General features: G+C 40.8%; 2 protein-coding genes across 4 annotated transcripts in view; one reads left to right on the top strand and one right to left on the bottom strand.

Moving 5' to 3' along the window:
- The window catches only part of RAB3GAP1 (RAB3 GTPase activating protein catalytic subunit 1), a 23,870-nt gene extending 1,649 nt beyond the window's left edge, over window positions 1–22,221 (top strand). Inside the window, exons 2-24 of the mRNA XM_025895788.2 lie at window positions 376–451; window positions 1,705–1,837; window positions 2,071–2,149; window positions 2,809–2,928; window positions 3,571–3,736; window positions 4,471–4,570; window positions 7,003–7,084; window positions 7,612–7,680; window positions 8,358–8,431; window positions 9,151–9,243; window positions 10,651–10,820; window positions 11,118–11,216; window positions 11,536–11,708; window positions 12,695–12,749; window positions 13,036–13,401; window positions 14,452–14,589; window positions 15,850–16,077; window positions 16,554–16,650; window positions 16,733–16,836; window positions 16,945–17,060; window positions 17,959–18,061; window positions 19,567–19,587; window positions 20,997–22,221. Coding sequence (XP_025751573.2) covers window positions 376–451; window positions 1,705–1,837; window positions 2,071–2,149; window positions 2,809–2,928; window positions 3,571–3,736; window positions 4,471–4,570; window positions 7,003–7,084; window positions 7,612–7,680; window positions 8,358–8,431; window positions 9,151–9,243; window positions 10,651–10,820; window positions 11,118–11,216; window positions 11,536–11,708; window positions 12,695–12,749; window positions 13,036–13,401; window positions 14,452–14,589; window positions 15,850–16,077; window positions 16,554–16,650; window positions 16,733–16,836; window positions 16,945–17,060; window positions 17,959–18,061; window positions 19,567–19,587; window positions 20,997–21,233 — 2,899 coding nt within the window. The 3' untranslated portion in view covers window positions 21,234–22,221. The remainder of the gene's footprint in view (window positions 1–375; window positions 452–1,704; window positions 1,838–2,070; window positions 2,150–2,808; window positions 2,929–3,570; window positions 3,737–4,470; window positions 4,571–7,002; window positions 7,085–7,611; window positions 7,681–8,357; window positions 8,432–9,150; window positions 9,244–10,650; window positions 10,821–11,117; window positions 11,217–11,535; window positions 11,709–12,694; window positions 12,750–13,035; window positions 13,402–14,451; window positions 14,590–15,849; window positions 16,078–16,553; window positions 16,651–16,732; window positions 16,837–16,944; window positions 17,061–17,958; window positions 18,062–19,566; window positions 19,588–20,996) is intronic.
- Window positions 22,222–22,689: 468 nt separating this feature from the next.
- ZRANB3 (zinc finger RANBP2-type containing 3) overlaps window positions 22,690–27,085 on the bottom strand; it is a 43,211-nt gene continuing 38,815 nt past the window's right edge. For 2 of the 3 annotated variants that reach the window (XM_018078930.3, XM_018078932.2), the window contains exons 17-21: window positions 26,677–26,819; window positions 25,848–25,982; window positions 24,633–25,014; window positions 24,026–24,157; window positions 23,091–23,705 (exon numbers count right to left, since the gene is read on the bottom strand). In XM_018078930.3, coding sequence (XP_017934419.2) covers window positions 23,607–23,705; window positions 24,026–24,157; window positions 24,633–25,014; window positions 25,848–25,982; window positions 26,677–26,819 — 891 coding nt within the window. In that variant the 3' untranslated portion in view covers window positions 23,091–23,606. The other variant, XM_018078931.3, reaches the window with a different exon arrangement.

The following is a 27,085-nucleotide window of genomic DNA, read 5'->3' as shown; positions in this document are numbered from 1 at the left end:
GTATAATTGTCTCAAATGTTTATTTATCTGTGAGCAGTGAAACAAGACCATATGTTAAATGTTATGTGCTGCAATATCAGAAAAAGAAAACGGTGAGATTCTTTATAAACACTCAAAAGATGGTCATAGCAGTTGCTAAGAGTAACTATAATCTGAAATGTAAGCATAGGAGGTCTGTTTTATTTGTACAAGGAAGCAATTGTTTTGGTTTTATTGTTTTACTTCTTGTTGTGGGTTTTTTTGTTAGTTGTTTGTTCTTTGGGTTTTTTTAAGGAGTTCCATAGTAGGACAACAAATTGCCTGATTTTGAGCAGATGAATTATAATACAAGTTCAGCGTTCAGTAAATATTAATGCCTTTTCCCCTCCCTAATAGATTTATTTCAAAAGTAGAAGAAGTATTGAATGACTGGAAACTTATTGGGGTTTCTTCAGGCAAACCTCTAGAAAAGGTCAGTTACGGCTTTTGAGTTTTCTTTTAGAATTTGAATTGCTAACTAGTCATTCACACGTACTTTCATCTATCACTGTTTTCTTAAGTGTGGCCGATAATGATTTTTATTAGGGAACGTCTCTTATAAAAGTGCCAATTTGACAAACAGTTGCTGTAAATTTACTGATGGGCCGTCTGCCAAACAGGCTGTTTGTTGATAAAGCTGAATCTTCATATAGGACTTAGTGATTTTTTTTTTAATTTTATTTTCAATTTGAATCTGGAAAAATGATGGAAGCTGCTGTAAATTCTTTAGGAATCTTTTCCCCCTGCCTTGTGCCTTTGTCACACCTCATGTACTTGTGGCTGAGGTTTGCACAGTGACTCAGAATGTTTCATAGATCGGAGAGATTTTTTTCAGAGTCTAATTAGAGCCTTTGTGGTGCTTTCTCAGTCCTGTAAAATGCAGAGGAAATTGCTAAGCTCTTCTGCGTACCCGTGCAAACAAATTCAGCTGTTCTGGACGGAATGGCTGCTGTGTTTCCACAGGAATTCAATAATTCTTGATTTTAGCCAGGGTACAGAGCATTCAGAATAAAAATTTCTGTTATCTAATGAACTAATTTTACACCTTAGCTGTCTGTGTGTTCCTACATGTCTTGTTTGCTAGACCAGACCTCTCCTAATACCATTTACAGATCAGAGGGTTGTCCAAGTTGCTTTGTTTTAGCAGCAGCACAGAATTCTGTACAGTTATGCCGATTTTCTTAGAATCTCCTATGCTGTATTTATGTTTAAAAATGAATTATCCTTACAGAACTTTTGCAAATTAAAGATTAAAAAAATAATTTGTTAGCGGAAGTATATTCAAAGTAAATATCAAGGTAATATTTGCACAGATTGGTTTAGGTGTAGTCCCAGATGAGAAACTTCTGTCTCTGGCAAAATTGAGGGTGCATATACTTAAGATGCATAGTAACATATGAGAATATATTTCTGCCCCTTTATTGCCATATAATTCTGAAGATTTCTCAGGGAGATATCTGATCCTTGGAATGAACGTGATTATCAACAACATGGATTTTAGCATTCAACCACCTTTATAATGAAGTGCTTTGAGCAGTGTTTTTTTGAAATTAAATCATGCTTAGCTATTTATGAATAAATATTTGGCAGTAGAAAAACATAAATAAACATTATTGATCACGTAGGTAATATACTAATGAATGTTAACCTAAATTTGTTGACAGAATACTATATTTTTGTATGCAGGGTATATACACCACAGGGACATGGGAAGAGAAATCAGATGAAATTTCATTTGCGGACTTCAAATTCTCAGTTACCCACCATTATCTTGTACAAGAACCCAGTGACAAAGATGGGAAAGAAGAGCTGGCAGAAGGTACCTGCTAGTTCCCTCACGTACCTGTAAGGATATGACAAAAGGCAGTGTCAGAATGTGGAATTCACAGTGTGTTGATTTGCTTCTGAGTGAGATTTTGTGAGATCTGATGGGTGTGATCTAACATTTCTGCTTTTAGTATGCTTTGCATTCACACAATGCTAATCTAAGCAATTTGCAAGTGAGCTGGATGGATGCTGATGATCTTATATATGGATTTTTTTTTTTCACAGATGTCCTTCCACTGCCAATGCAGGACTTGCTGTGCATGAACAATGACTTCCCCCCTCGAGCTCACTGCCTGGTGAGATGGTATGTACCCTGCCTCTTGTCTCTAATGCAAACCAGCACAGCAACTGAGAAATCTCTGATGCTGGCACAAGCACTTGTATATTTGTTTTTCAATTGAAAGTTAAAGCTTAAGGAAAATGATTCTTCGTACTGGACACAGGAAAGGAGTGCAAAAAAAGGCCTATCTTTACTTTTGTTTTTTGTCCCCAAAGACTTTTGTCTCAGTTTCATATATCAACCAAGTTTTTATATATGTGGTATTTAGGTACATTCTTAAAAAGGGAAGCTGCAGCACCTTAAGAAACAGCAACTATGTTCTTAGTAATGCAAATATTCAGCACATTATAACATTGTTCTAGAGACTGTTTTTGTGTATAAGCAGTTACAGTTGTTATTATTATAAAACAAAAAGCCTCAGGACTGATAGACCTGGAAGTCCTCACAATCAAACACTTCACAAGGTTTGAGTGTTATTGAGCTCAGGTGGTTTGTGATTTCGGACTGTGCAGCACTCCCTACCCACTCAGTTCTTGACCTCTCTGACAGAGGTACTCACATCAAATCAGATTCCACAGTCTGCTGGTGACAATTAGGTTATTCAGGTCACAGTGTTTCTAAAAATTCTGTTTCAGCTGGCTTGCTAAAGACCAGAAATGTGCTCTTTTTTTGTCTTTCTCAAGGTACGGCTTACGGGAGTTTGTGGTGATTGCTCCTGCTGCAAATAATGAGGCCGTTGTGAGTGAATCCAAGTGTAACCTTTTGCTGAGTTCCATTTCCATTGCGTTGGGGAACACTGGCTGGTAGGTGAAAGCATTTCTTACCTTTTCACATGTCCAGGTAAAACTGTAGCGTGCTGCATTTGTGAGGAAAAAGCGTTAAATTGTTAGCAAAATACATTCAGAGTTTGTTGGGTTTGCACTTTAATACCGTTAGAGAAAGATTAAAAAATTTTCCAGGGAGATTTTAAAAAGATTGATTCAATGTGTTGTTTATATTCATTTTTGCTTAAAAACCTTAAATGCTTTCAGAAGCTGCTAGAAGTTGTTGGAAAAATAACGTATAGAAAATAGAGAAACAATAGAAAATATAATATAGAAACAGTAGAAAATATAACTTATGGAGGAGGATTTCATCCCGATATGTGATAACAGTAACTTCTTGATCTTCCTCAGAAATTTTTTAGACTGAAAATTAGGTAACTGAAGTCATGGATATGACTGTGACTGTGACATGACAATTTGTTAGGCATTCTCTTTGATGATGACATTGATAGCATTTTTCTTTGATTCCTTGTCAAGTGTTTTAAAGTGCGTTCCACTAGGAGAAAATATATTCCAAAGAATATGAAATGGCGTTGAAATGATGCTAAAATATTTAGCTAGTTTTAAAGACTACAAGACAACATGACACCTTAAATAATCTGAAATATTCATGTTTTGCAGTCAGGTCCCACTGTTCGTGCAGATACACCAGAAGTGGCGCCGGATGTACGTTGGGGAATGTCAGGGCCCGGGAGTCCGGACTGACTTCGAAATGGTCCATCTGCGCAAGGTGCCCAGCCAGTACACTCACTTATCAGGGCTGCTGGAGATCTTCAAAACCAAGATTGTAAGTGCAGCTGAATGTATAAAACTGAGATTAGGAATAATTATTTTATTACCTGGATGCTTGTAGATTCATCAGTATCTGACCGTAAAGACTGATGGTTTGTGTTTGGTTCCTGAATGTTACCACCTTCACATTTAATTTTCACTGGGATGTGAAATAATGTGTCTGTTTTACAGTTTCCTTGTAACAACCCTCTTCCCTATGGCCCAAACGGACTCTATTTTGTTATTGGAAAGGAGAAGGGAGGGTTGGGGTGGGTTTTTATTCTGATACTTTGTAGCTCCCCAAGCTGAGAGGGAAGAACACCACTCTAGGATGTGAGGAGGCTGAGAGGGCTGCTTGTTTACAGAGTGGTATGGCTGCCTGCAGCACTACACAACCAGTATTGGTAGTAAGCAATCTGAGCAAAACACTGAGGAGAAAAATCCTTAATGAAAACCTGATGCATTCTGGGTCAGAGTTACTTGTATTACGAGCTAAATGGAGCATACAAATGTCTCATGCATTTTATCTGTGATTGTCGTGTTTAGCAATGGCTTTACCAGTAATCACAGAATCACTACGGTTGGAAAAGACCTCCAGGTTCATCAAGTCCAACCTTCAAATACTTGGGGTGTCGCAGTTCTGCTAAAATTAGCTCTAATACAAGCTATTGTGACTTATTTATGTCCAAGCCCTGGAGTGTTTGAGAGGATGTACTCTTTCTATTGAATTTCTTCTCTGGTATTTTGAAGGGGTGCCCTCTAACACCACTGCCTCCCGTTAGCATGGCTATCCGGCTGACCTACGTGCTCCAGGACTGGCAGCAGTACTTCTGGCCTCAGCAGCCACCAGGTAGGAGATCCCTGTCCTCAGAATAACGTGTTTTAAGACAGTCAGTGCTCTTGGTGTATCTTGCCAGAAGGATGAAAACATTTTCTGTGTGAGTAGGAAAGGCTTCACTTTCAACCGACTCCAATCCCACTCCCTGTGCTGGGCTCACAGGCTTAAAGCTCCTCTGAAATCATGTCTGTGCCTCATGGCTGGGACAGGTGTTTTGGGTAGGGCTGTGCCTAGAAACACGGGGTTTTGTTAGCATTTAGAGATGCAGTGATACTTCTAAAATGGTAGTGTATATGTGAAGTGAAAAAGGTGACTGAATCTGTGGAGAACTCTACCCTGAATTCCTTAGGGAAATGTTTAGATTCAGGTTCTAGTAGGTGCTAATACTTCATGGGAGTATTTGTCAATTATTTCTATAAAGTACCTTATTTTAATACCTCACTATCTGTATTAACAATGGAAAAAGCAGAAAGTGTTGTATGGACCTCACGTGAGGTAAAAGTTTGGATTTTTGTTGTTATTGTTTACAGAGTGCTGAATAAGCCAAGCAGTTAGTTTATGTATTTTTTTTATTGCATGAACAATTTCTGGTCAAGTCTTTTATTGTAGTAGTCTTGTATGAGTGGAAAAGGGGAAAAGTAATATATAGTCTTGAATTTAAAGTCCATGCACCAGACTTTATAAGTTTATGCCATAGCGATGCTGTTTAGGAAAAACAGAGGTAGTTGCTCACTTGGTACTCCCAAAGTGATCTCTCCTATTGTTGCTTGATAGTGACACTGTCTTCCTTGGGTATCAAGGATTTGTTTTTAACAGACCTATTTCTATATAGGTAGCATCAAAAAATAAATAATAAATTTCTCCTGGCTCAGAGGTAAACAAACCTATAGGAAGAAGGTAAATGTTAGTTCCTCCTTAACATAAATTTTATTAGTGATGTGGTGTAGGTACAAGGTGGTGGAGCACTTAAAATGCCTAAGTTCTTTTCTTGACTTGGTAGTGGTTTTACATAACAAGGTTAAAGTATTTAGGGCAGCATTTGGAGAGAGGGAACTCTGTGTGGCCTTGGTCTGCTTATTTAATTCTTTGACTTTCCTTTGCTTAAAAAGAAAATACACTAATGAAAGGTATGTTTTGAAGAAGTCTGTAGTGAGGTTGATCCTGTGTGCTTTGTAGCTAAGGAATGTATGTTGAACATACGGTTAAGGAGAGTCCTGCTCTTTAGGGAGAGAAAATTGGTGCTGTTTTAAATTATAGTTTCCCTCTTTCAGTAAACCAAGGTTACCTAAAGAACTCGGGAAATGAATTCTACAGATTTTATTCTTTTATTGTTTCTGCAGACACAGGAATCTATTCTCTGTGGTGTCTGTCTGCCTTGCTGTAGTTACTCACTGAGTCAGGATCGCTGGTTTGTGATGGATGAGTTGTACTACTTTTATCATATTTCTAGATTTGAGCTGTTGGAATAACTTCTCCTTTAGAGGGTTCTGGTTAAGGGAGCCAGTGTCAAAGTGTGTTGCAGAGACTGGAGACAGTCAGTATAATTTTTATTGCTGTTGCTATGTGTAGTTGTGGTTTTGTGGTCACTGTGAAGAACTAGACCTGTAACTTACTACTGTCACTCAATTAGCTCTTCTCAAATAAAAGGAATTTAAATGTGCCTTTTATCTTCTCTGAAGAAGAAATTATGTAATTAAGTGATCCAAATACTTTATCTGTTCTAATACCTCACTTGTTTTGTATGTAAACAGTTTTCCAGATGCATTTAAAATGAGAGATCAGATGCTGTAATAGCATTATTATAATGGCATTACAGTGCATTATTATCCATTCAAATTTCTGTTCAGTGAAGGCTGTCTGGTTTTGATTTATGTATTTGAAGAATATAACATGGGAAGTGTCTGAGGATGTTGGGAGGCATCTTTAAGTACATGGGATTACAAGGAATCTCCCAGGTAATTTGATTAAGTCCGTAGCTGTAGGAGACATAATCGTCTTTTCACAAAATTGTCAACATTTTAAAACTAGTTGTTTTTTCACTCTGCAAGTTGCTCTTCTGGAGTCTTCCTTTTCTGCTTGGAGCTGATTTGCTGCCCAAATATTTTTATGGCACTTCTGTGTCTGTCTGTTCTTGTGTCAACATTGAATCTTTAAGTCTATCTTTACAACTCTCATCTTTGCCTGTGTGAAGGGAATAGCCTTCCCTCAACATGAATTACGAGAATTTTATCTGTCTTTTTGAATGTCCTGTTGCATGATTACTTCCCAGTTTCTGTTGGAAGCAATTTGTGTGCTAGGATTGTGTTTTCAATGCTCAGTCACCCTGGTTGCTCAGCTGTTCTCTGGTCATCTACATGCTACAGTCTTTACTGTGAAATTAAGATGATATGTTGCTTCAAATATTCAACAAATTCCACATGGAAAATGTATTGACTTTTCTTCAGATATAGATGCCCTAGTTGGGGGAGAAGTTGGAGGCCTTGAATTTGGGAAGTTACCATTTGGTGCCTGTGAGGATCCTATTAGGTAAGCAACAGTTCAGAAAACTGTTTTATAACTTCCTTAATGGAGGGCTTATAGGTACATTATTTCAAATTTTAGCTTTGCCCACCTACCACTTAGGATGTCTCTAACAGATATTTAATTATTCCAATACATCAAGAACATGGTTTAATAGCAAATGAGACCATTTGCAAAATTGTCTGATGATGTTCAGGGCCGAAGCTCTGCTCAAATGAAGTCTTGCACCATAAACTTCTGGAGTACTCTATTTATCTCTGAAATATGTTGAAATATAACTTAACTGAAGATAAACCTTAAAAATTATGTGCCTTTGTTCAAGGGTTGGACTTGCTCTCATCCATGACATTTGTAGAAGACTTAAATTGAGCAGGTCTGCAAACTGAGTTGTTCCAATGTGTCCCCTTCTGAACACCCCATCACCCTCAGCAAATCCAGGAGTTGTTTGGATGTATTAGGCAGTGTTCAGTGCTGTAGGCAGTTCAGGGAAGTTGAACACAGCACTGAAAGACTGAAATCTTGCTTTGTTTCAGTGAGCTACATTTAGCTACTACCTGGCCCCACCTGGCAGAGGGCATAATTGTGGACAATGATGTGTATTCGTAAGTATTTTGCCTGAATTGTAAATATCTAGAAATGTACTTTATTTAACTACTGCATTTAGTGACATCTAAAACACTGTGTGTGGCTTTGTGTGTGAAAAAGACCCCCTTTTGAGGAGTGGTAAGGTCAGCTGATGGAACATCTCATTTGGGAAAACACCTTCTTTTTAAATGCATTGCTGTGTGAGAAAATATTATTGTATTGTAATCTCAACAGAACACACACCTCTCTTTTTGAGCATGTTCTCGTGTTAGACTTGAAAATTATTTCTTGGAAAAGATAATAATGGAGTGTGGAGAGCAAAAAGAATTCACTGGTTGACATCCCTCTCCCAAAAACTGTTATCCAGGTTTTATTCTAGAGAGAAATAAACCATGTTGGGTTTCTTCCTTCTTTCTTAATTAATGCAGAAATCAGTTTTCAACAATAATACACTTCAAAAGAAGACAATTTAGTTCTAACTGAATTTTTCTTGTGTGTCATGTACCTACATGAGAACAGGGACTCTTGCTTGCATTTCAGAGTGTTTGTCATGTTCTCCTGTGTAATGTGGTGTATATTGTGGCTTCCATGGCCTCACTGACTATGACAATACATTTACTGAGAATTTGATACTCATCTCTTGCAAACTTATGGTGACAACATGGCCCTGAGTTTGTTTTGTTTTGTTTTTAAGGGACCTGGATCCTATGCAAGCCCCACAATGGTCTGTGAGAGTCAGAAAAGCAGATAACCCTCAGTGTCTACTGGGTAAGACATCAGAATTTCCTGTCTTCCCTTAGGGCTTTTAAGCTACTGAGTTGTGAAGTCAGGGTTGAATTGATGACTACCTGATGACCTCTGTTTCCTCATTCCCCTTATTTTTTTGAGTGGACAATATTTGGGGCATCCTTTTCAAGAACTCAAGCTTTGCAAAAACATGAGTTTCTGTTGTAGGTTACTCTGTGTCTGTGTACCATGAACTTCACTGCTGCTGTTCTTATTTCATCACATTCCAGAGAACAAGAATTTTCTTTGTATGTTCTGTGAAAATTTAGATTTCCTGGAATCTTTCAATTTTATTAAGTGCCTTCTGCATATATCCATCTGCTTAGCTTGATCAGTCTGTTTGACAGGGAGGATTAATGCATCTGAAGAGCTGTACTCTCCTGTCTGTCCTTGCCTTTAAGCTTGTGGGGAAAAGGGCTTCAAAACTTTCAAAGTTTCATCTTGCTTTGGGTGAAGAAGTGGATTCAGCTGCAGGCAGAGCTGTGCTCTGGAGAGGTGGCTGATGCCTGCCTAGGTGTGCATTTTCCTAAGCTTTAATTATGATGTGGTTTAAAGATATTTGTGCTTCAGAACAAATTACCATGTTCTTTCAGATGAAAAGATAAAAATTACTGTCCTTTGGGCATAATTTTGAGAGTTGCCTTGTTGTTCAGTGAGATTTTTAACTGAGTAGTAATTGAGAGACTTTGTTTCTCTGCCAGGTGACTTCCTTACGGAATTCTTCAAGCTCTGCCGTCGGAAGGAGTCGACTGATGAGATCCTTGGGAGATCTGCATTTGAAGAGGAAGGAAAAGGTAAAACTAAAATCCTGTTGATTTGTGTTACTTGTTTTTAATTGTTTCCTGTTATTTTACCTTCCCTATCCCCTTTTCTTGACTTAAGATTGATTGCTATTTATACTTACAGCTCTTATGCATTTTCTGTAGTACTGGGGATTTTCTGGCCAGTGCTACATGGTGAAATTTCTCAAGAATTCTAGGCAAGCTTAGCTCCCAAAGTCCCAGAGGACAGTTACCTCTGTTATAGTTCTGTATGTGTCCTTTCACTGGAATACAAAAGCTTAAAATTTGACTATAAATGTACAAGAGTTGGGTTTGAGCACACATCAAACATATTTGTCTGTATTATGTCTTTTTGTTTTTTCCACTTTTTTTTTCCTTTTTGATGTACTCTGTAGTACATGTTTAACAGCAAGTTTAAAAAACCTTTAATCTGTTTGAAAGGCTTTGCCATCATCCTCTCCATTTTAAAGAATTTTTAGGGAAAAAAAAAACAAAATAAAAAAACCCCTCCCTAATTGTCTGAGCAGCAGGTCAAACTTTATCCCAGCTGTATAGATACTGACATCTTTTTGATGTCTCTGTCCCTTTCTTTTGCTTTTCTTGCTGTATGTAGTGAGCATTCCCTTCCTTCCTGCTGCTTGTCACCTTTGCTTCCCTCCAAATATGGCTTATAATGTATTTTCTTTGGTTATACTTGATCTTAATTTTGAAGGAGCTCACCAGTCAGCTTAAAAAGGTGTTAGACTGAGTAGGGGGCTTGACATAGTCTCTTTAGCTCTTCTTAGCTCGATTTTCTTGCAAGGTTTGCCAAGATGAGCATTTTCAGCCTGCTGGTAATTATTCACTTCAATTTATCTGTAACAATATTGATTCAGTTTGTTGTAAGAGACATTCTAAAGCTCACCAGCAGCAACTCTGGAAAAGAATCTTCTGATTTGAGAAGTTTATCTGGGGATTCTAAAACAGAATTATGCTTACACCATGTAAGGTCAGGTATATAGTGATTAATACAGGATTTATTAAGGCTTATCTAAAGCTTTAGCATAGGCTTGAGCTGCCTTTGTTACCTACAGTGTATTCATTGGTATCATTTGTGAACAAGGTTTAAACATGGACTCTTCAGCAGCCTTTTGTGATGCTCTGATAGTGACTGTCTGCAGACAGCTCAGTCTAGACTTTAGTTGGTAAATTAAATCCAGGGCAGTCTGTGACTCCTTTGTGACTTGTTCTGCTGTTTGTATTTGCTGACAGTGAGTATCAGGATGGAACCTGACAGCATAGAGTGTACCTCTGGTTAACAAGGGGCTAAAATTCAGTACAAGATAAAAAGGCTGGATAAGACAGGTGAACTTGTAAAGAGAGATGGGCAAGTGTTTGTGGGTTTGGTTTTGTTCTAATTGCTTTTATTTTATTTCGTAGAGGTTGCTGACATTACCCATGCCTTGTCCAAGCTCACAGAGCCAGCACCAGTCCCCATCCATAAACTATCAGTCACAAATATGGTTCACAGTGCAAGGAAAAAAATCCGCAAGCACAGAGGTGTGGACGAGTCGCCTTTAAACAATGACGTGCTGAACACCATTCTGCTGGTAAGTGACTCATGTGAAATTCAGGTAGAACATGCACTGATGCATTTGGTTTATAGTCCATAGCAGAGTTAAAGGTGTCTGATATCAGTTCCATTACTTCAGTTGCAATTATCAACTTGAAACAGCCCGAGTTGTTACAAGTCTGTGCAATATAGGTGGACTGAAAACAAACTCTCAACTCTGCCAACAGTTTTAGTTGTAGGGATTGCTGCTATGTAGCCAGCAGTACCTTTAGGGAGAAAGTGGGAAAAGCAGGAAAACCATACTGATGGAAGGTTAATTTTTTTTTTCTTTAAGTTCTTGTTTCCTGATGCTGCTGACAAACTTGCAGATGGATTTGAAAGCAGAGCCAACACTTCAGCAGGAAACAATCCTCCTCCAGAGAATGAAGATTATGTAAGTTTTACTGACTGACACTCAGGAGAGAGAAAGCAGTTTTGAGTGTGTGTGTTCATACAGACTTTGTGGTTGCCCTACATCTTGTAATAGGTAACTTTTGGAAAGAGGAACTTATCTTTGTGGAATCTCTAAGTAAAAGTAGTGATCATTTCTTTTTCCTTGCAATTTCTTTTTCTTTCGAAGACTGTAATTTTTGATATCTTATACTTACAGGCTTAAAATGTGGTTAACCACTTGTACTGCTAAAGAGATTACATAGTTTGGGAAAAAATACCATCGTTCCTGTATTTCTTGCTTTCTTTTGTTTCTTGCCTAGAATCTCTTCAGTCAGTTTAAATCTGCTCCCTCTGACAGTCTGACCTACAAATTAGCTTTGTGTCTTTGTATGATAAACTTCTACCATGGAGGAGTAAAAGGGGTGGCACATCTTTGGCAAGAGTTTGTGTTGGAAATGCGCTACAGATGGGAGAACAACTACCTCATTCCAGGGTAAGATTTGCTTTTATTGTCATTCCTTTGTTGTAGAAAATGTTCTTTATTCCAGGAAGAGAGTCCACTGTGAATTTGAAACATACTGGTTTGGGTTTTTTAATTGCAAATCCTATCCTTTATTTTTATTACCCTACTTCCTTAGTGCAAGAAAGGGCAGGGAGTAGAAAAGCATCTGTGCCCTCCTTTGAAAACTTCAAGATGTCTGTGGAAGCTCAGCTTAGAGATCCCTCCACTGTGTGAATGAGGGTGGGTAAAAAAACTTCAAGGAATGCTTGGCTCCCAGTTCATCTATTAGAGAAACATGAAGGAGCTGATACAGGGAGAAGCACCTTTGCTTTGTGGTGTAGTTTCAACCACTTTTCTGAGGAAACTGTTCCAAGTTCCTGCCTTTTCAGGTATTCCAACCCTTCCAGCCTTTGTCTGCTGCAGCAGAGCTTGTTGCAGACCTAATGAAGGGCTCTGTGAAGATGAGGTATCAATGCAGAGCAATAATATATCCTACTTTTGGGGTTGTGGTTTCTTGTGGTTGATTTGTTTGGGTTTTTTTGTTAATGGGGTGAACTGGCCATTTATTCACTGATTTGTACTTTGAAACGGTTACATTACCAGATAAAATAGAATTAAAATACACAGCAACCACTCCAACTTATTGCAGTTTTAAAGCAAGTCAAAGGTGCTTAATTTCTGTTTGTGAACAGTTACCCTTTTAACTTCCAAATGGAAAACTGGCCAGGAAATGCAGGGTGTCTCTCTCATACTAGTGTGAATGACCTCTGAGCTTCTAAAATGACCTCTAGGAAATAAATATAGTTTAAATTCTGGACTTGTCTCCTGAGACTACAGAAGAGCTGTGTAGTTGAAATGGTGGGGGTGGGTTTAATGTGGGTATTTGCCCCTCTTTTAGATTTCATATGATTTAAGACCACATATGTGAAAGATTCAACTTTATAATTGATAATGGTTACACTTCTACCTTTTGTTAGATTAGCTAATGGCTCTCCAGATCTGAGATGTTGTTTACTGCATCAGAAACTCCAGGTAAATATCCCAAATTTAAGAATGATTTTTCTCCTAAGGAAACTGTCAAAATTAAAGCAGTTATTAGCTAAATATATTGTTGTTGTAGATTTAGTTATGCTTGTATTTTTGGGTGTGGAATTCATTTGTTGGGAAAAATCTTTGTTATAGCAACAATTTCAATGGAGTTGTTATCTTTTAGAATTGTAAGATGTTTTCAGGGATTCTCCCAAGTTTTTCTGTATGACTGTTTCTGTAAGAGAAGTAATTACTAAACAATTATTTTTTTGTTCCTTTAACTTACTAGATGTTAAATTGTTGCATTGAAAGGAAGAAAGCAAGAGATGAGGGGAAAAGGGGGAGCATGTCTGATCGTTCACCTGGGGCTTCTGGTGATGGTGCAAAAGGAGCAGAACACTCTGCAGATAACCCTGATAAGGAAAAGGAGTTTGGCAAGTCTTGGGAATCATGGAGTGACAGTGAAGATGAATTTTTTGAATGTCTGAGTGACACAGAAGACCTCAAAGGAAATGGACAGGAAAATGGAAAGAAAGGAGGAGCAAAAGAAGGCAGCAAAGAGCCTGTGAACTTAAAACCAGAAGGTCGTCTGCATCCACACGGGAAGCTGATGCTGCTGCATCCTGGAGAGCCTCTCTACGTTCCAATAACACAGGTCAGGGAGCAGGAGCTGAGCCAGATGTGCAGCACAGCTCTCACACAACAGGGCTCCTACCTGGGATTGTGAAACTGGGTATATTTGCAGGTTACAGCCTTACCTGTTGTTAAAATCCTGAGTGTTTTTCATTTTTAAAACTCGATGAGGCCGTTAAGCTGAAATCTCACATGCTCCTTGTTTTATTTGAGAGTGAGTCTCCTTACAAAATTTCACTCCAAACAAGTTTTTTAAATAAGAATTAAACTGTCTTGCCTACCTTAAATTTGGGTTTTTTTAATTACTAGTTCCTGAGGCATCTTCCATCCCCTCCTTACTTTCTTTCCTACCACCATGGAGATTTCTAGCTGACTGAGCAGAATAAGGATCAATTTTGCTGCTATGTTTTTTTCTTTTCTTCTTTCATTTCTCTGCTCATATCTAAAAGACCAGAGTCAGTTTTAGTGCCGTTCTCTACAGCAGGTTTATCAGCAAACAATTAGAAATGTTCCCTGATATCCCCAGGCTTTCCTGCAGGGTGGCTGGGGATGAAATAGGCAGCAGTGGTGCCACAGGAAGCAGTTTGCAACCAGCCATGCATGAAAAGTACAGTGTTTTTCTTTCTCTTGAGAGAAATTATTTTTAATTAATGTTGCTTTGCTTGAGTAAAACATATGAGCAGAGTGTAGTCAGGCAAACTGTTCTCAATTAATTATGTGGTGATACTACCAAAGGCAAAAATTCTGTGTTGCTTTTAGGTCGATTTTAATCCATCTCAACAAAATAGTGTCAGTCAAACACTTGCCAGAGTTCATTTGGATTTTGGTGTTTTAACAATATATCCTTATATCATTCCTTCATTCTCAGGTTATTTTCTGTTTAGGTTCTCTTTGTTAGTGTCATATTCACATGCACAGCTTGGCTGAACAGTTTAAACAGTAGAAAGTTCTGACTGAGTACAAATGAAGCAGAATGGACTTTTGGTGATAGGGAGCTTTTTCCTTCTCCTTCCTTGGGAAGGGCTGAGCTGAGGAGAGGCTGTTTGTAACCCTGTCTTTTTCCATGTTGCAGGAACCAGCACCCATGACTGAGGATTTGCTGGAGGAGCAGTCTGAGGTGCTGGCAAAGCTGGGAACCTCAGCAGAAGGTGCTCACCTCCGGGCACGGATGCAGAGTGCCTGTCTGCTCTCAGACATGGAGTCTTTTAAGGTACTGCTGCTTGGAGAATTCTGTGAGACTGCTTTCCTCTCCTTAATTAAACTGTCCCTCTTGCTTAGGTTGAACAATTTTGAAGGGTTTTCTGACAAGTTTCTTTTTTTTCTCCACAAAACAGTTTCAAAATAATTTCAAGCTGAAAATAAAACCCTACTGCTAAAACTCTTGGAACACATCAAAATCTGTGACAATGTAACGTCCCAGAAAATTTGCACAATGTCTGTAAGAAGGGAAAAAACACAGAAAACATACAGTTGATAAATTGGGAATTAAAGCAGTTGTTCATCAGATTGGGACTGGACTAGCTGTGGTTTTGGGCAGTTTGTCTCATTTCTTGTCTGAGCTCTGCAGAGGGAGCTAAGAGCACATACACTGCTGTCATCAGAGGAGCTGAAAGCTAAAAGGATTAGAGATTTTGTAATGAAATAGCTATATATGTATTTTAATTATTGCAATGTTCATAACAAAAGCATACAGATGTACTGTAGAGTATGTATAACATATCAACATCAGTTATTAGCAGTGAGTCATGGCATATTAGGTATATGTAGAAGTTTTATTTCTGTGGTCCAAATGATCTGAAAACTCAAAAATATAGAACCATAATTTGAAGCACAAGTGCACTCTTGGTCGGTACATTGAATAGTGAACTGAGTTTTTCTTTATGTTCTGGATATGGATGTATTTATTAGTGTTGACATTGCATCTATGAAAAACGAAGCTATTTTTGTTTGGGGCAGATTTTTTTTTAATTTCCTTTGTAAAAGAGGAAGAAAAGGTGAATTTTTTCACTGGAGTGTTAAAAGCTGGAAAGTCAGTGCTGAAAGCATATTTATGCAGCCAGTGATTCTTTTAGGCTTGGGCTGTTTTCCTCCAGGTCTTTTATGGTATAAGCTTATACATAAAGGAATTTGTGAAAATTCCTATTTATTGCATGTATCAGGTACCAGGTGGAAGTTTAACTGAACAGTGTGATTTTTGAGCTGATGAACGTACATTTTGTGGGTGATAAGAAAGGATTTTTTTGTTGTTGATGATGTGGGTTTTACCCCTTGCCATTTTCTTGGTTAATGCTTTATTCCCTCACCCTCCTAGGTCTCTGTCCTATGGTACAGTTTGGTGCCTGTGGACAGAATTCCCCGAGTGCTTTCTCCTCTGCTATGGTCTACCCACTAAACCACATCGTGTTTCCTACCCAGGCTGTCATTGTTACAGGATTTTCAGGAACGAATTTTCTCTGCTCTCCTCACTCAGGCAGCGAATCCCGGCTGTTGCCTGGAGGACTTTGTGAGGTGGTACTCCCCTCGGGATTACATCGAGGAGGAGGTGGTGGATGAGAAGGGGAATAAAATCATCAAGGGTGAGCTGAGCGCCCGGATGAAGATTCCCAGCAACATGTGGGTGGAGGCCTGGGAGACAGCAAAGCCCATCCCAGCACGGAGGCAGAAGAGACTTTTCGATGACACCAGGGAGGCAGAGAAGGTGAGAGCTCAGTGCTGGTGACATCTGACCTGTAATGCTACAGGTAATGCCCTTCCTCCTTCCTCCTGCAACATTGAAACACAGACTGGTCCTTGCACTATGTCCTTGGAGTTACTGAACTGCTCTGTGCCTGGCTGAGGGTTAGTTGGAAATTCCTGCTGCCCTACAACAGTGTGTGAAGTACCTGAAGTAATGAGTGTGTGAAACATGACTCCACAGACTGTGTTACTGAGGTGGTACTTTGAATTATTAGTAAATAAACCAGATTTTTACCTGCATGTATGTGTTAAGAACACTTTAGTTTCCTAACACATAATTATTTTAGTTTCATTCTAACCTGTTGGGACTGGACTGATGTAAAACTGCCTACCAAGTCCTGTCTTACAGAAGTGTTCCATTCTTTCCTCTTTCCTAGCTAACCTTATCTTTGGGAAGTAGTTTTGATCACTAATATATTAAGTTTTCTAATGTTGTAGGTGCTTCATTACCTTGCAGTTCAGAAACCAGCTGACCTTGCAAGGCACCTCCTGCCTTGCATCATCCATGCAGCTGTACTCAAGGTAAAGGATGAAGGTAAATAATGTTTAATAAATTAAGATATTTTGGGGTGAGCAGTGATGCAATAATTACAATTCTGGTTCTTTCCTTCTAACAGAAGCACTAGAAGATATCTCTTCAGTCAAGAAGATAATCAAGCAGATAATATCTCATTCCAGCAAAGTACTACGGTTCCCCAATCCAGAGGACAAGAAGTTGGAAGTAAGGCTTTTGTACTGGCTGGGGCTGAAAACTGATAGACTTTTGCACTGTTCATGGGAGTGCTGAAACCCCATGTTTTTAAATTTCACTTTTATCCAACTCTTGCAGGAGATCATCGCTCAGATTATGAGTGTGGAAGCGATCATTGCCAGGGCAAGGTCTCTGAAAGCAAAATTTGGGGTAGAGAAGTGTGAAAATGAGGAGGAGAAAGAAGATCTACAAAGGTGACTGATGATGTTCTTTTGTTTTTCCTCTGATGCCCTTTTTTTGTACTTTCAAAATTTAGGACAGATGGATACAGAAATACTAAGGAATCATATTTAGGTGTCCCTGTCCTGAGACTATGGATGTTGTGTAGATACCCTAAATGCTCCTCTGAATGTGCAGCTCTTTGAAAACATGTGATACAGGTTATTTTGCTGGAGTTTGGTTTTATCTTGATAGTACTGGGAATTTCATCTGCTTTTTGTGTATGCAAAAGGTGTATTTGATGAATTCTGTCACAACAGAGGTAAAAGTAGGACTAGAAATTTAGTATTTTCTGTAAATATTATGGAATGAAATACTCTTCTCCAAAGTTATATTTTCTTGTTCTTGTCTCCTTACTGATGTGAAACCAGTCACTGAGGAGCTGTGAATAGGAAGTGACAAGGCAGTTTCCTTGCATCACTGCCTGCTGGCAGATTATTTACTTAGCACTCAAGATGACTAATAAGTCATGTTGAAAAAATCCACATTAGCTTGTTGCTGCTGTGCTGGGAGGAAGAGATGATGTTTTTGTAGGATGTGTTGGGGGTTCAGGGGTGTGATATGTGACCAAAGCATTATCTTTGTGCTCAAAAATATCCATCCCATGGTGTGTGGCCAACACCATGAAGGCTTTTTGTGTTGAATTAACACCTCTGCATCAGGAGCCTGAGTTCCATTCTTAGATAACTGAGGAGATTTTTTCCTCAGACTTTTAGAATGGAGAACTGAGAGTAGCTGCCAGTTCTCACCCTGTGCAAATGATGCTCAGTGGAGGCCTCCTGCCAGGAAACAGCTCTGGGGTTTGGATTAGCAAACCAGATACAGCCACGGATTAAACATTCCCTTTTCCTTTGCAATGATTTGTTCCACCAGATTTGTAAACTGTCTCCTGGAGCAGCCAGAGGTGTCAGTTGTGGGTGCAGGAAGAGGACCTGCTGGCAGCATCATTCACAAGCTGTTTGTGAATGCTCAGAGGGTAAGAGGGAGCTCTGGGTTGCTTTGCAGACACTTGTGATTTAAGCAGAACGAAGCAATGACTTATCATATGATGCCAGTGTATTTTGTCTGCATACGTGCATGTGTTGTCATAAACGTCCTTGAGGTGTTTTTTGGGATGTTCAACGTGATTTTGGCAATAACAGAACCTTGCAAGACAAAGGAAGAGTCAGTGATCTGGGATGTTAAACAATTGAAGCCAGCTGGGTAGACAGAGGTGTCATTAATGGCTGATGTACTTCAAATGGTAACCAGTAATGCTGTTATGGCACAGATTTCTGTCTCAGCAAGAACAATCAAGTGTTGATTGTTTCACATAGGAATGTAGAGAAACAGGTCAAAATATTAAATATTTTAGAAGGAGTAACTTTTTAGAATGGGGATACTTGGGATATACTTGGAATACTCAAGACTTCTTCTGTGGAAAGTGGCATGCTGAGGAAGTGTCAGCTCTTTTTCAGTAGGACTCTACATTTAGTTACTTATTACCAGTGTTGCATCTGTTTTCTGGAGCCCCTTCTCTTGCTGATATTGATGCAAATATTGCCTTTTTATCTGAAGGAGTGTTTGTAATAATAAGCCTTAAAGTATTGATTTCCAAACCTCATGGACTGCAGTCACCCTTCAGTTTCTGTCAGAATTACACCTGCTCATAGCATCAAGTTTTCTAACTAAAATTTAAATAGCAAGGTAGCACAGTATTGCAGACATCTTAAAGCCTGAAATTTCATTTGGGAAAAAGTGCTGGGAAAACTCTGTGATTGAGTGTTTAACACTTCTAAGGTATGGATGATTTTGTAATAAACTGTATTTTGCAACACAGCATAAAAAGGACCATTCTGAAAACAGACTGTGGTTAGTGTGAGGGATGAAAATCAGAGCATTTGTTTTATCCTTCCAGTCTCTAGGGAAGATCTAGTTTGAAATCTCAACGTGCCAACCAGCCTGACTTACAGCCCCTCCTGTAAAGGCCAAGGCTGTGCCCTGTCAGTGCCTGCACAAGTGTGCGCTTGCCTCTAACACTGAGGCAGGGTTTTCAAAGCTCAGTAGGTTTCTAGGTTAGTGTTTGATAAAGACCTGTGCACATTTCTAGGGCTTTGTTTCTTTTGAAACACCAGTAACTAAAGTAGGGTTACAGATACTTCCCCCAGTAGCTGGTCACTGTTAATTAGGATGTCTTAGGGCAACAGGAGCCCCCTTTGTGTTTGATCTCCCATGAGTTATTTGGGTAGAGAGCTGTTTGGTAAATAGAAGTTGAATGAATTCCTTGTTCATTGCCTTTCAGTCCTGGACTCCTCTCTGAGTTGTGTTTAATGTGTATGTTCTCAAATTTTCTCAGGGAAATTCTGATAGCCAGTGCATGCTCTTGGAAGTAGAGTGCATGATGTCTCTTAAACCTACAGTCTCCTAACCTCTTGTAAGTCATCTCTGACTTGCCTTTGTTTCTGTCTTTCATCACTGGTTCTTTTCTCATCCCTTTCCAAGCTGACTGAATCTTCTGATGAGGTAACCAACTTTGTCCCTCCTTTCCCACTCATCTTCCCAAGCTGCATAGAGTTGAACCTTCTGGTAGAGATAGTACAGCAGCTAGATTTAGTTTGTACTGTTGTTCACATATTAAGCACAAAAATAACTTTGTGTTTCCAGAATGGTTTTTCTGCATTCACAGACTTTATTTCTAGAGCATAATAACAGGTAGTGAAAAGAGAGAGAAATCTTCAATAATAAAAAACCAAACCAAACCAAAACACTCCCCCCAAAAACAACAACAACAACAACAAAATCCCAAAAAACCAAAAAAACCCCCCCAAACAACCAAAACCCCTCCCAAAACAAACAAACAAAAAACCCAAACAAAAAACATTTCTTCAAGTGAATATTGATGTTTTCTGATGCTGAAATATGTGGCCATTCTTTATATTCTCTGTTACCATCACTATTTGTTGAGCAGACAGATGTTTTGGGGGGATGGACAGTCCCTGGATTTTGCATTCTTGATACCAGGATTTACTGAAACTATGGAATATTTTGGACAGTGATATCTGGGGAAGAACTGGGGTAATTCCATAAAGTGTAGCACAGGGACCATCCTCTGGTTTGCTAGAGCTGTTTTTGTGGGAACAAGTGGTGCTTGTCCACGGTGAATTCTGTGGCACAAACTGCAGAAGCAAGTGGTGCCAGGCTCCCCCAGCTCCTGGGAGTGAGTGTGGGCGAGGGTGGGGAGCAGAGGGGCGGATCAGAGGGACCGTGAGGGTCATCCAGAGGGTTCTGCCACACCTCAGTGACAGTGCCAAGCTGGAGCTGTGCCTGCTGAAATTGGGCAGGACCCTTTTGGGGTACTGGTGGGGATGTGTGTATCCAGAGGTATATGTGATTAGGGAATGTTTACTGGGCAGGCCAGCCCTTGTTCCAGTGTCCACGGTCAGTGTTGCTGTTCACTGCCCGAGGCACTGAGCACCGGCAGAGGTGGTGTAGATCCTCCCTTGCTCTGCACTGCACTCCCAGCATGAACAGCGCCCACCACAGCCCTGTGTGTCTGAAGAGGCAGGTGACTGTCAGGACTGCAGTAGTGGCATGGATGATTTTGAGAGGAGGCTGGCCTGCCCTCCGCAGGGAGCCGAGGAGAGAGCCCTGCCTGAGGAGGGGCCGTTTCCACTGCTCACAACCCTCACTCACACTGCCGGAACATCAGGAGCTTAATCCGGGCTGAGCTTCACCACCCACACGTGCAGGTTCTTCCATCTGGTTACGTGCGCTTTGTTTCTCGGCATCCCATCAGCGCCCCGCTCTGCGTGCACGTAAAGCCTCCTGACGTGTTGCCATTTCTGATCTTCCTCTGCCTCTCTTCAGAAATATTTCGTGAGTCCCGTTAGGCAGCAGCCGTGCCTGTCACTGTGCCTGTGCTCTCTCCCAAGGTTTCGGCGGTGCCGCCGCTGGAGGAGGAGCTGCGGCGCTCGGGCGGTGCGGAGGAGCGCAGGCAGGGGGTGCAGTCGGAGTTCCCTCCGCCCACGGGCCGGGAGGTGATCCTGCGCTCGGCCGTGCCCCGGCCCGCGCCCTACTCCAAGGCGCTGCCGCAGCGCATGTACAGCGTCCTCACCAGGGAGGATTTCCGCCTGGCGGGGGCCTTCTCCGCCGACACCACCTTCTTCTGAGCCACCGGCCCCGACCATCTTCCGTGTCCTCACAGCAGCGCGGGGCTCACGTCCCGCGGGAAGGGAAGGAATGCTGCGGATGGACTGACTGTGCTGAGGAGACACCGCGTGCACCATTCCCGAGGACTGGCGTTGGCAGCCTTGAGGGATGTCTGCAGCAACTCACCTTGGAGGTTTGGAACGGCTTCACAAGTAGTTTCAGTCAGATCTTCGGGAAAGAAAATGTAGCAACCTCCTTTCTGCCCAAAGGGAGCATCTTTTCTTTTCTTTGCATTAGCTTGGTTAATTATGGACGTGAATGGGCTGTGTGCAAATATTCATGTTGAAATTCCTACAGAATGTGCTGCTCTACACTTCTGGATCAAACTTTATCAAGTGACATTAGTCTAACTAAATTGACATATAAACATAAGTAATTTATATTTATTGCTAATCATAATTACAGAGCCCAGTATGTTTTGGTTAATCACTAAATTTCAAGTACTTCTAAAATATCCTTATTTTTATTTAAAGTATACAGTACACTCTAGTTCATGCCAAGCCCTCCTGGCATTGCAGTCATTGTCCAAAAAGATCTTGTCCCTTCTCCCAAATAGAAAAAAATGACATTTGGGGCTAGAACTGGACAGTGAGCCTGAGAGCTGGCACTGATGGTTTGGGGTACTTTATCCCCTTCCCTGGTGCAAGGGCCAAAGCTGTGTGAAATGACAGCTGCAGAGGTGTTTCACTGTGAGCAACTTGCTGGTATTTCCAGAGGCTGTTTGCCTGCCCCGTGTCTTTGCTGTGAGGATGGAACATTCTATCACCTGCTGGCCCCTCACCCCACTGGTACCATCAGACACCGACGTGTTCGTGCCAATGTTGCTTCACAGTGACCTTCGTGTGTTTAATGAGAATCAGCAAAAAGTCAGCACCACTTTACACAATGAAATGTACAAACAGCTACAGTATTGTGGACATTACTCAATAAATATGAATTTATTATTGGCTCTCATATTCCTGTGCTTTTCCATTCCCTCCTTGCATGATCTGACCCAGGAAGGGCATTGTTTATGACTGTAACTACATGATGTGTAGAGAGTTGAGTTCTGCTGACAGTAGGGTCCCAGGTGTTGCCCTAAAGCTCCTTGGAGGGGACAGGGGTCAGAGTGTTTTCTTCAGATAAAGCTCTAGCAAGTAGAAGTGCATTTTTCAGGATGAAGAAGAGTTAATTTTCTTCAAGGAAAGTATTGTCACGGAATTTGTTCTCTAGATTGTTTGTGTGAGAGAAATTCCTCTGGCCAAGGGGTAAGTAAGATAAAGACCAATGTAGCTGCTGTTTAAATGGGTAGCTTCTTTAAAAGAAAGTGCACTGGGCTAATTACTGATTAAGTAAATTTTAACTTAAGTGTCTTCCCTGATACTCTTGGTTTCCTCCTCTCTAATGAAATTTTACACTGCAGTGTGGGCTCTTGTAAAGGCTGTATAAACTTAAAAATCCCTCACACTTAGTTCCCAGGCTATTCTTACTTGGTCCTTTAAACTGCTGGAGAGATGATTCCTTTATTATACTCAGGCACCACAAACATCATCCAACATTTTTTTCAGGTGTTACCTAAAGGTTATCTTTATTACCTGAAAGCATCTTTGCTGGAAATGTCCAGTGAGTTTGGCTCTACAGAAAATGGTGCAGTTATGCAACTACCTTGTCTTAAACATTCTTTTTCTCAGTAAAAGATTTATAACTTCTAAGAATTTTTCTGAGCAGGATAACTTTACAGCTTATTGTAACTAGATGTAGTTGAAATTTCAGCCACGTCCTTCCTGGAGATGTGCTTTATGAGCTTACAACTGCCTTCCAGCATTCAAGGGGTGAGGAGAGACAGAGAAAAAAATCACCACGAAAAAGAACTGTATTTATTTAAAGTAACTGTAAAGAAAGCCAGGTAAGCAGTCCAAAATAACCAGCAATCTTGTTAATGAAAATGTGACTGTAGCATTTCCCAGAAACTACCTTTGATGACATAATTGGTAATATCTGGTGTTCCTTATCATAAATAAAATTTTAATACAAGCTGCTTTAAGTAAAAACAGAATTCAACTGCCATCAGTTCTAAATGCCAGAGTCCTGTAAGTCAGGCTCAGTGCAGTAAGGTTACATGCAGAAATTTAGCTTTAAACCACAGGGTCATAAAAACATGACCATAATCAAGTACCTTGGATGCCCTCTGACCATCAGTGTTACAAATGATTCCTTGGCTTTAATTCCATATTTTCTCCTCTCTACCAGCAGCATTGATGGGCGACAGAGATTCCTGTTAAATCAGTGCATGAGGAAAACTATATAACTGTATTGGATTTAGTGTTACATTATACCTGAAGGGATTTTGCATTTTACATTTTCACAAGAAATTTGGTGATGTCACAGCCGTACTTTGTAGCCAAAGACCTTCTCTTCAGTTGGCTTCTTTCCTTGGCCTGCTTGGCAGTTCTCTGCAAAAGAGAGACATGGGTCTGTTCAGTGAGTGTTGAGACTTGGCAACTCTGCCCAGGGACAGCATTAGCCCACAGCTGAACTCCAGTCTGATTTTGCAGTACACAGCATAATAAAATGCAGATGTTTATTAAGGTGGCATTTTCCCAAATCCTGAGAAAACTGCCATAATAGTTTAATGCTGCATTTCCACCTGTGCCGTGTGGGAGGGAGACGCTGAGGGCACAGGGGTTCTGCAGGGCTGAGGAGGAGCCTGACTTCAGGCTCCTGCTGCTGTTCCAGGGGAGAGGGCCAGGATTCCTGGCCCCAGCACACTGACCTCCCTGTGGCAGGCTGTGCACAGGGTCTGCAGGTTGTCCAGGGAGCACTGTCCTCCTCCGCTGTACACGGGCTGGATGTGATCCACCTGCCAGAACTGCCCCTCCGTGGGGCTCCGGATCATCTCGTTCAGCTGCAGCAAACACAGGACAGGGCACGGGATGTGTGAGGCACTCCTCCTGAGCTACATGTGCACACTGCCATCAGAACAAGGACATTCAGGGGAGTAGCTATTTATAGTTCTCATCAGGATAAACAAAGCCAGCATTAGCATTTTTTAGCTACTCCCACCTGACAAGCAAAGAAGTGTAAGCAGTTGGCATGTTTTCACCCAGCCTGAACTGTACAACCAGCCCTGGTATTTACATTCACCCCTACAGAGTCAGAGCTTTGATGCCTGTGCCTTTTGGAGATGAAAAATCTGTTAAAAGACAGTGGGATAGAAAAATCAAGAAGTCAAAGGCATTTAGTTTGATTGTTTTTAAGGACTTGTTTTTTCTTGTTCTGTTGTTGATGCTGGGTTAACTTTCTATCTTAAATCTGTAAGAACATCTTTGGGTTTCTCTGAACTGTCTGTAGCCAGATCAGCTGTAACTGCACACAATTACCTGCCCCAGTGGGAGGTGGGACATCCAGGAGTTCTCCAGCAGTTCCTTGCGCCGACTCCTGGGGGCGTCTCTGACGCTGAGATAAAGCTCCTGCGCGTTTTGGTGACAGAACTGGCAAACCCCGTGTTCTACTTCAAACACTTTGGTCCTGAGGTAGCTCTGACTGGAGCGGATGGAGAAATCCTCCTGGCAGGCGTGGGAGCAGAACCGCGTGTCCCAGGCGTGGCTGCCGGGCGGGAGCTGTGCCGTGGGCTGCTGACAGCTCAGGCACAGCGGGGTCCCCTGGCTGTCCAGGGCCTGCAAATACCCTTTGGGCAGGGGGGAGCCTTCACCCTGCTCGGCATGAAGGGCTGAGGGACCTCCTCCGGTGTCTGAAAGCAACCTGTTGGCAGAAAACAAAGCCCAGCTGGTGATAAAGGAGGGATTCAGCCCCACGGTTCAGTGGGGTTTTATGCACTGTCTCTCCATCACATATCTTCTGTGCTCTGAAATAGCAACTTTAGCTGAAATAATACCTTGCTCAGACTGACACCTGCACACTGCAAACCCTCCACTTGGTTTACATCTCCACTTAGACAACATTTGACAATATAACAAGGCAGATTTTTCTTCTGCATATCTCACTACGTTTACACATGTACTCTGAATTATTAGCTGATATTATGCTGTATTCATAAAGAAAGGGTGGGTTTTATCAGGCACATACACATATAAAGGTAAAATGTTTCAGCCCCCTCTTTAATAGAAGTAAAAAAAGTCAAAGGAAACATCCTGGTTTCTCTTTGCAATCTCCATGGCTGCCTATTGATTTCCTATTCCAAACAAGGCAGGATACACACTGCTTGTTAAATAAAATTTTTTTAAAGGGTAATTTCTGTCTAGAATTTTTATACTAGTTTCTCTTTTTCTAAATTTTGAGGCCAAATAGAAGAAAATTTGGTGTGCCCAATTTGCTGTTGACCTCACAAGGAGGCTGAGCTAACTTTTTTTTTTTCTTTAGCTGAATCATTGTTCTGTTTTAATCAGCCTCAGTTAATTAGCAGCTATGTCTGCAGACATCAGATATTATCTAAATTGTTATAAAAACAAAGCACATCTTATTAGCACTACAGTAAGTTTCTCATGTAACTACTGCACTTCATCAAGGCAGACACTCAGCAAATAATTTTACTGTGGAAAAAGAGCTTAATCACCTTATTGCATTAATAAACTTACTTTGTGGATTGTTCAACAGGAGCATTTTCTTTCTTGGGACAAACCCCACTTTCCCTGGAGATGAGGCGGACGCTGCCCCCGGTGCTGGCGGCTTTGGAGAGCGAGGCTGCTGCCACATCCTCCCTGGTCACATACCTGGGAATGACCAACACTGTCACAAAGGGAGCCACCTCCCTCAAAGAGTGTTCACTCTTGGCTGCAAGATTGGTACAGCATATTCTCTTGAAACATTCCTCATTTTCTGGAGGAAAAATGAATAAAGTTTGGGAGAACGTACTTCACCGTACTTCTGAATTAAATGAAATATCTTTTTCTAAACCTGAATTCTAACCAGCAAACAGCTAACTTGTTTTGTGTGTAACAATTAAAAATGACAGCAATTTGATATTGTCCTTTAAAAATGACAGGCACTTTGTTCCAGTTAGGTGAAGTCTCAGTGACACTCTGGATAATCCTGGAATCTTTACAAGCTCTGGAGGACCCTTTGCTCTGTTAGCTATGTTTGAACTCACTCCTTCATTTCCAAGTGAAACCACACAAAACACAACTGCTCTAAAGTAAAACCTTTTAAGTCACTTCACTCTGATCATTATTCCAGAAACCACTATGCAGAGAACTCCTCCTGAGTCCCTCTCTGTACTACACATGTGCCAGGCCCTACACACACCTCAGAAGGCTGCTGTAGGTCCTGGTAGGTTTTCTAACACCCTTCACAGATTTTTCCTACATTTTATGGAAGGAGACAATCAAGAAGTTAAGAAACACTTGGACAATTTAATGAACTTCCTGCAGCAATTAGTTAGCAGAATTAAAACTAAACCCCACATACCTTTTTGTGCTGCTGCCAACAGACTGCTTTTTAGACAACTCCTCTGCAGCATGAATAGGACTGTAAAATATCTGACCACTTTTTCTGACAATCTTCTGCTTCATTGCTGTCAGCTGAGTCCATTCTTTTACAAACTTCAGGATCTGGCAGAGAACATGATTGTCAGCAGCATGACAGGCATTACACAGACATAATTCCACTGAAGAGTGCTGGGATTAATGTGTTCAACACTGGCTGAAAACAGCTGGCATAGTCAGAGAAGGTCCCTGCAAGTCATTCTTCATACAAACTGCAACCCTCTCCCTCACCTGCTGAAACAGTCAAAGGGCAACAGTTTGAGCAGTTTGAGCAATTTAACCTGCCCTTCATCTTTCACAGAAATCTCAAATTGACACGACCACGATCCTGA

The sequence above is a fragment of the Manacus vitellinus genome, unplaced genomic scaffold (assembly GCF_001715985.3).
Source record: "Manacus vitellinus isolate BGI_N305 unplaced genomic scaffold, ASM171598v3 scaffold_43_pilon, whole genome shotgun sequence".
In the NCBI taxonomy this organism is placed as follows: Eukaryota; Metazoa; Chordata; class Aves; order Passeriformes; family Pipridae; genus Manacus; species Manacus vitellinus.
Note: the sequence above shows the minus strand (reverse complement) of the source record. Positions and strands in the feature narration are given on the sequence as shown.